The sequence below is a fragment of the Cydia amplana genome, chromosome 10 (assembly GCF_948474715.1).
Source record: "Cydia amplana chromosome 10, ilCydAmpl1.1, whole genome shotgun sequence".
Classification (NCBI taxonomy): domain Eukaryota; kingdom Metazoa; phylum Arthropoda; class Insecta; order Lepidoptera; family Tortricidae; genus Cydia; species Cydia amplana.
Genome location: NC_086078.1, coordinates 62,982 through 71,961, shown reverse-complemented (window position 1 = coordinate 71,961; position 8,980 = coordinate 62,982). Strand labels below are relative to the sequence as shown.

General features: G+C 57.1%; 1 protein-coding gene across 1 annotated transcript; it reads left to right on the top strand.

The window, feature by feature from the left end:
* The first annotated feature begins 5,337 nt into the window (after window positions 1-5,337).
* LOC134651648 (uncharacterized) lies at window positions 5,338-6,285 on the top strand. Its single transcript, XM_063506748.1, has one exon. It carries the CDS (start codon window positions 5,338-5,340, stop codon window positions 6,283-6,285), a length of 948 nt encoding a protein of 315 aa, XP_063362818.1.
* Window positions 6,286-8,980: the final 2,695 nt, after the last annotated feature.

Sequence of the window (8,980 nt, the reverse complement as noted above, 5' to 3'; positions counted from 1 at the left end):
GATCTCACGAGGCCAGGTACCCGCGACGGAGGCACGCACGGTGGTGGTGCGCGTGCACCGTGTTTGAAGGAGCCCTAATATTGGGCAGCGGCCGCCTTTCGAGCGGCGTGGGATGGCGGGCCTTCAAGGCTCGCGGCGCGACGGGTCTGGCAGTTGCAGTCATGCGACTGCTGGGTGAGTTTTGGCTCCCCGTCGGGCAACCCGTAACCCGCACTGAGCCGGCCGGGGGTGCTGCTCATTGAGAGTAGCACCGCGTGGAAGAAAACCACTATAATAAATTACCCCAATCCCAAGGTGAGCAATCGCGCCGATGGGATGCGTGGCTGGAGGGAGTCCAGTCCCGAGCGTGCGGGGGAGCCCACCCCTTAAAAAAAAGCTAATCATGGAGATCGGCAACTTTGAAATTCTCCGGGCGGGTACCCAATCCCGTTCACTCGCTTCGGCGGGTGAGAGCCCCGTCGTATACGGAGGGGGCAAAAGTTGCTTCGTGGGCCGGCGGGATGCCGGCTCTCGTGAACACGACATTGGCTATGAACAAACGGAACTCGATTACGCAAGCGATATGGATATTTTGCGGATGAGGGGAGGAAACTCTGAGGACGAGGAGGAAAGGGTCTTTTTCCCGCGAAGCTCCTTGGCGCGTTCGCCCGTGCAGGGGCCTGTCCCTGCACAGGCGAACGTGTCACAGCACAGTCAATGTGTGGACTATCCAAGCCCACGCATTGACCTCAGCTTGCCCGAGCTGCAGATTCCTCCGTTTGGAGGGGTTGACGTCCTAACAGAGGCAAGGGACAGGCAGGGCCGCTTTATACGGCGTGCGCCAAGTGCAACTCCGAGCACCGCCACAGAAGTAGGGGCAAGTCAGGAGGAGCCACGCGCACTACTGGCGCTCGAGGGAGGCCGTGAGGCCAGGTTCGAGAGGGTCGCCAAAGTCCTCCTGACCCGAATAGACCCAGGGATTCTAGCGGGAGGGGGGGGTGACTCGGACGGCACCATGTACACGGTGCGGTCCAGCCCGTCGCCGGTGACTCCCCCCCCCCCTAGTCGCCATGGGAGCCCGACCACGGAACGTCAAGGAACCGACGTGGAGGGGAAGGCTCCAACGGGCAACCCCAGAAACCGGGGAAAGGGAAAGGTGCGCCCACGGATGCCGACCCCACTCAAACCCGCGGGCCCAGTGCCAATTTCGGACGTGGAGACAACGGAGGGTGAAGAGTGGAGTGGTGGGAGGATGTGGCAGGACCGCCCAGAAAAAAGACCTCGACCATCCGACTCGGACTCTATGCCAGGCTCCAGCGGAGATGAGGGACGCCGTTCAACCGGCAGCGGGGGCTCATCCCAAGCCTCTAAACGCCGGGGCCGCCCCCCCACGACTGGGAATTACATGGGCATGGCTAAGGCAAGAGAAGCTTATAACCGTGCCCTCCGGGAAGAGGCTCGCCTCGAGGCGGAGAAAGAGCTGGAACAAATGGAAATCCGAACGCGGCAAGGGTTCCGCAAAGACACCATTCCTCGGCCTGGGGCGAACCCCGAAGAAGAGCCCGGCATACGGGACCTGAGACGACAGGTCGCGGATAGTGTGGCTGTCATCGAAAGGGTGGCAGCCACATCAAAGAATCTGAAGGGCCCGTACATCCGCCGCCTAAAAGACGCCTCGTCGGCAATCACGGATGCGTTTGCTGAACTCAGCCAACGCACAGCCACCGAGGAAACGACGCGGCTTCAGGCCGACAACGACCGGTTGAGGGGGGAGATGGCCAGTCTCCGAAAAGAAATGGCCGAAATTAAGGCCCAAATGGAGGCGATGCGTCAGCAGGGCAGTGCTGCATCCTCCCTACCCGGACAGGATAGGAGTTCGAAGACGGTGGCCGAACAGAGCAAAACCTCGGCGCCTCTGACGAAGGAGATCTGTCGCGTGGTCATGGCCCAGGTGACGTCGTACCTGGACGCCCACATGACCACAATCAAAGACAGACTCCTCCCTCCGTCCGGCGGAGAGACTACTCAGAAGGAAAAAAGGCTCGCGGGCGCTTCCTCGAAGGCCCTGGTCTCGCCTATGGTGCCTGCAAAGGGACCTTCCTCCTCAGGCTCTGTGGGGAGGGAGAAGAAGAAGAAGCCCCGGAAGGGAAGCTCCGCCCAGGAAATCCCGGCCCCGGTAATGCCAGGCTCCGCCGCTGCTGCGCTGGCGCCTGCACCTGCCACGTCAACCTGGTCCGAGGTAGCAAAGAAGGGGAAAAAGGGAAAGCCCAAGGGTGCAAGAAAGGAGGTGAACCTTACGAACAAGGCTCCACCAAAGAAAGCCCGGAAGCTTCGCCTTCCTAACACATCAGCGGTGGTGCTTACACTGATACCCCAGGCCGATAGCAGCACGAGCTACGCCGCCGTACTCAACGAGGCTAAAAGCAAGGTCGACATTGACTCGATGGGGATCGCGGGTGTTCGGATCCGAAGGACCGCCACGGATGCCCGCGCCTTCGAGATCCCCGGAGCGGCGAGCGGCCAAAAGGCAGATGATCTGGCCGCCAAACTGCGGGAGGTGCTGGACCCTGCCCTGGTCCGTATATCTAGGCCCACCAAATGCGCGGAGATGCGCATCTCGGGCCTGGACGACTCCGTGCTTTCCTCGGAAGTGGTGGCGGCGGTAGCAAAGGAAGGTGGCTGCGCAGAGGAGGACATCAAGTCCGGGGAGGTCACGCTCGGCCCTTCGGGGCTGGGTACGGTGTGGCTGCGGTGTCCTATCGCAGCTGCCAAAAAGGTGGCGCAGGGCGGACGGGTCCGCGTGGGGTGGGTGTCGGCGCAGGTCAGACTGCTCGACAGTCGGCCCACGCGATGCTTCCGATGCTTGGAAGTGGGACACGTGCGTGCGAAGTGCAAGTCGGAGGTGGATCGGAGCCTTATATGTTACCGTTGCAGTGGGACGGGCCATATCGCGCGTGACTGCAATGCCACCGCGCATTGCTCATTGTGCGCCGCTGCGGGCATCCGTGCAGACCATAGGGTGGGAAGCAAAACATGCAACCCACCCAAACGGAAGAAAACTGCTGCAGGTGGCCCCGGAGCCTCTACGCAGCCAAGTCCCCCACGAAGGCCTGAGCCTGGGGTCGAGGAGGATCGGACAGCCAATGGCTAGGAATGGCCGTCCGGTATCTGCAGGCGAATATCAACCATTCCGCCAGAGCTCAAGACCTCCTGCTCCAAAGCATGGCGGAGTGGTTGATACAGGTCGCGGTGGTGGCAGAGCCCTACTCTGTGCCCCCGAGGGACAACTGGGCTGGTGACAGGGATGGCCTAGTAGCGGTTGTCACGCAGGCCCAAGCTAATGCGCCGCGTCACCAAAACGTCACCAGAGGCCACGGCTTTGTCGCCACACTATTAGGAGACACGATGGTGGTCGGGGCGTATTTCTCGCCAAACAGGAGACTGGCCGAGTTCGAGTCATTCCTGGATGAGGTGGGCTCTCTGATCGGCAGCAGTCGCCCGGGGCTGGTGCTCGTCGCTGGAGACTTTAACGCCAAGTCCACGACATGGGGATCCCCAGCGACGGACGCGAGAGGGCAGGCCATGGAAGAATGGGCGGTCGAAGTGGGGTTGCAGATCCTCAACAGGGGGTCGACACACACGTGCGTGCGACAGCGGGGCGGGTCAATTGTGGATCTAACAATGGCCAGCCCTGCTCTCGCACGGCGCGTAATGGGGTGGGGAGTGAGGGTAGACGTGGAGACGCTGTCGGATCATCGCTACATTCGATTCGATGTCTCCACGTTCCCTGCCACTCCAAGGGGTGTCGGTCGACCCACTGCGGGGGAAGGGCCGCGCTGGAAACTGCGCAAACTCGACCGAGAAATGGCCAAAGAGGCAGCGATTGTCGAGGGGTGGCAGGCCGGGCCTAGGCCCATCGGTGAAGTCGACGCCGAGGCGGAGCGGCAGGTTGCTGCTCTCCAGCGCATATGCGATGCAGCAATGCCCCGAGCAAAGGCGACTCCGCCGCGGCGCCGGCTTTACTGGTGGCGCGAGGAGCTTCGTGAGGCACGAAGCGGATGCACAGCTGCGCGCCGCCAATACACCAGGAGCAGACGGAGAAGGATACGCGATCCGGCCAGGGAGGATGAGCTCTACGCCGCCTACCGAGCCAAATGCCACGCCCTGCAGGCAGGCATCGCACAGGCTAGGGAAGCGGCGTGGAAGGAGTGGCTGGAGACGCTGGACCGGGACCCATGGGGACGCCCTTACAAAACTGTAAGGGCAAAACTCCGGCCTTGGGCCCCTCCGCTAACCAGCAGCCTTGAGCCGGACCTCTTAGGACGAATCCTTACTGGTCTGTTCCCTGAAAGAGGTGTATGGCATCCGCCAGCGATGGGTGGGAACGCTACCAGCACTGCGGTAGAGGAGGACATACCTCCTGTCACAGAGGGGGAACTCGGGGCAGCGGTGTTAAGGCTCCGGCTGAAAAACAGCGCCCCCGGACTTGACGGTGTGCCCGGACGTGTCGTGGTGCTCGCGCTTGGTGAGCTGGAGGAGAGAGTGAGGGCCCTTTTCCGCGCATGTCTCCAACAGGGTCGGTTCCCGCGAAGCTGGAAGACCGGTAAGCTCGTCCTTCTTCAGAAGGACGGGCGCCCGGCTGAGTCGCCGTCGGCCTATCGCCCCATAGTCTTGCTTGACGAGATGGGCAAGCTCCTTGAGCGAGTGCTCGCGGCCCGTCTCGTCAGACACCTCGGGGAGGTAGGACCCGACTTGCACGAGTGCCAGTACGGCTTTCGGCGGGAAAGGTCGACCATTGATGCCATAGCGCGGTTGAGGGTCCTCGCCGATGGGGCAGTCTCACGGGGTGGAGTGCTGTTGGCAGTGTCGCTAGACATAGCGAATGCCTTCAACACTTTGCCCTTTGAGACTGTCAAGGAGGCACTGAAGTACCACGGTGTGCCCCACTATCTCAGAATAGTAGTCGAGGACTACTTCAGAGACCGGGCCATCACATACCCGACTCAAGCTGGATGGGCAAGCAGGACGGTCACGTGCGGTGTCCCACAGGGGTCAGTCCTCGGACCACTCCTGTGGAACATCGGGTACGACTGGGTGCTTCGCGGTACCAACCTGCGGGGCGTCAACGTACTATGTTACGCTGACGACACTCTCGTCACCGCAAAGGGGAGCACCCACAGGCAGGCCGTCCTGCTCGGCACAGCAGGGGTAGCTCACGTGGTGAGTCGCATTAGGGCCTTGGGACTCGAAGTGGCCCTCAACAAGTCCGAGGCTCTCTGTTTTCACGGGCCTCGAAACGCACCGCCTCCTGGGCTGGAAATAGTGGTCGGGGGAACCTCCATCGCCGTCGAGTCGACGATGCGGTACCTAGGCATTGTCCTCGACGGTCGGTGGAGCTTCACTGAGCACTTTGCGCGGAAGGCGCCAAAATTGCTGGCCGCAGCCGGAGCACTCGGGGGACTGCTCCCGAACACCGGGGGACCGGGCAGCACATGCCGCCGCCTTTATCAGGGTGTTGTGCGCTCCATGGCACTCTATGGGGCCCCAATATGGGCAGAATCCCTGAACGCTCGGAACGTGGCCCTGTTGCGCAGACCCCAACGGGTTATAGCCACAAGAGCAATACGAGCGTACAGGACGGTCTCCTTTGAGGCGGCGACGTTGCTGGCCGGCAGCCCACCATGGGACCTGGAGGCTGGGGTCCTGGCGGCGGTATACTGGCAAGTTGCGGAAGAGCGGGCGGCGGGAAATCGTCCACTTCCGGAGGAGATCAAGCTTTGGAGGGAGGAGGCCAAGGATGACCTTCTCCGGAGGTGGGATGAAAGGCTAGAAGCCCCGAGCGCAAGCCGCGAGGTGGTGGGCGCAGTACGCCCAGTCCTTAGGGACTGGTTGAAGCGCGACTTCGGGCCAATGACGTACCACTTGACACAGGTACTTACTGGGCACGGTTGCTTTGGTAGGTACCTGTGGCGAGTGGCACGACGAGAGGACACAGCGGTGTGCAAGCACTGTGACAGAGGTGAGGAGGACACGGCGCATCACACCCGCGCCGTATGCCCTGCGTGGGATGAACCGAGATCGGAGATGGCTGCGGTTCTTGGAGCAGACCTATCGCTGCCGGCAATAGCCAGTGCGATGGTCCGCAACAGAGGCACCTGGGAGGCGGTCGTCGCGTTCTGCGACGCTGTCATGTCCCTAAAGGAGGCGGCGGAGAGAGAGCGAGAGGACGATCCCCTCTCGCTCCCTATCCGCCGAAAAAGGACCGGGCGGAGGCGGGCCGCGTATGACCGCCGCTTGCCGCCCTAACTGGGACCTCGGGCAGGAGATCGGGGGGTCTCCTGCCTGACGAGAGTGTCCCGAGGCGGATAAGGCACAAAAGTGCACACCTAGGAGGGACAGTGGCAAAAGCCGCAACAGCCGAGCCCGCAAGGGCGACACGCACATGGCAGGGCCGAGGTAAGCGCCAAGCGTTCCCTTAGTCCTACCTCAGGCGGAGCGAGGGTACACCGAGGGGTTTTAGTGGGTAGGCCTCCCCCTAAGGGAGGAGAGTCCCACATAACTCCCGAACCCCCCCCCCGGGGGGCGGGAGTATGCGAAACGCATTTCCCCTCGTAAAAAAAAAAAAAAAAAAAAAAAAAAAAAAAAAAAAAAAAAAAAAAAAAAAAAAAAAAAAAAAAAAGGTTAGGTTAGGTTAGGTTAGGTTAGGTTTTTTTTTTTTTTTTTTTTGCGGTGAGGGAGAAAATACTCATGTATACCGCCGGCCCGTACCGACGGTTATGTCCGACTCAGCTGGGAATGGTGCCCAGCCGCCTACGGACTAAAAACTCCCCCACTTCATGTTGAGTGTAGTATGTTTTTATTAGGTGTGTGTTGAGTGTAACTGGAGTGTTTGTTTGATTTTAATTTAGGGATAACCGGCCCTCGCTAATAATACGGGCGACCAGCTATCCTAAAATGAAGTTTTGGGGGGACAAGTTCTGCCGCCCGACCGCCCGCCCCATGACAGAAAATAATGAGTGCGGGCGGCCGCCCGGCCACTGTCCCCCTGCAAGAGCTTGGATATTACTATGCGAGTTATTTTAATTGAAAATTTAGTGTTCATGTGATAAAGAGAAAGATGGTGCATAGATAATTTTAAGGGGACGCTAAGTGCCGCCCGACCGCCCGCCTCACCACAGTCAGTGAGTGCGGGCGGCCGCCCGGCCACCGCCCCCTTGCAAGAGATTAGAGTTTAATTCTAGCATTTAACAAAATTCTTGGTTTATATGGCATGTGATAAGACAAATAACTGCAATTTTTATCAGCGTAAACCAATAAATACGATAGTTCTTATGTAAAGCGAAATGGTGCAATAATAGATTCAATAACAAAGGTATTTTACAGATAGGATCGGATAGGATCTACTAAAGTTACAATATGACACTATCGTTAAAGATTAAAGTTACATTTGTAAGTTTTAATATGTTAAATCTTAATTAGGTTGATAATCAATGCGCGATTTTATTCTCTGTATCATAGATCGCATTCGGGGGCAAAAAGTTGATGTAGCGCTATGTGCTGTATTTAGCTTGTGTTGGTCCTCAGTTACTTGTTTATTAAATGCATCGCAGTTGTGGCACTTTGTTTTGGTCTGATCTTTTTGGTGTGGGCATGATTTATATTCATGGTCGGACGATGCGCAATGTGAACAGATGGTTGTGGTAGCCTTACAATGCTTTCGCGTATGGCCATACTGCATGCACTTAAAGCAGTGCAAGATAGGTACGTGCTCCTCTGCATGCACCCGTTGGTGATCTATGTTAATTTTACCTATTTGAATGAAGGCCTTAAAAGTGGATGGCGTCGTCATGAGTACAGCATTATACAAACGAGGATTTTTGTTGCCTTTTTTATAGTGGAATGAAATCTTATTGCTTTCATTAATTATATTTTTGAGCGGTTGATTTTGACTAATTATAATATCAACAAGATCCTTTGTTGGAACATCTACGGATATACCCTTTAAAGTAATCATGGGGCGAAGTGTCTTTGAAGCTTCAGCGGCAACTTCCGCATTGACGTCGTTAGTCCTGGATAATGCAATGTCACGCTGTTCTTTTGTGTTGAATTCAATGCGGACTTTGCCATTTGATATAAATTTTGTAGCGGTTGGGGCAAAGTCCGTATCACGGAAGGAGACCGTTTTTCTCCATGCCTGTAAAGTTTCAGCAGCACCTTCGCCGGCCTTCTTAGAAGTGATGACAATCGCCGGATTCGTGGTCACCTGTGTAGGTTCCGAAGATACTGCAGCAGGCGCCTGCTTCACGGACCTACCCGTCACGGTAGCGTATGTAGTTTTAGTCGATGCTGTAGTGGAATTTTCGGTCATCGAACGTATATCACGCCTGAGAGACAAAATTTCCTTCTTTATTAGATTGGCTGTGTCATTCTTTATATTATTCATAAGAGTTTCTAAATTAGGTGGTGTTAACGGCAGCGGCACCAGCAGCGGTGGTGGCGATGGCGGTGTTGGTAGCTGCAGCTGTGCGGGCATGAAGTCCGTCTGCGTTTGGATGGTGCGCTGATCTTTGTGAATTGTAGTGGTTAGGTTATTGCTATTATTGGTGAAGTTATCAGTTGCGATTGTAGTATTAGCTAAACCGCTGCACTTCTCTACATGCTCTTTGGCCCAATTACTTGATATGGATGAAATTCTCCTTCCCGAAGTGTGTATATTCTTCTTGTTCTCGACCGTAACAGATTTGTGAGAGCGATCGGAAATAAGATTTCTGTTAATATTTAGGATTTCCGCATCAATTTTGCGCAGATAGTCCTCAAGGCTCTGTTTTATTTCCCCTATTATATTACGAGGCGCCGAGACATTCGTTTGCGTTTCTTTATTAGTCGCCGAGCCACCGTTCTTTGTCGCCGGCGGCAGCAACGGCGACGGCGGCGGCAGCAGCGGCGACGGCGGCAGCAGCGGCGACGGCGAAGGCTGATCCTGCAGCGTGACATTAGGGTC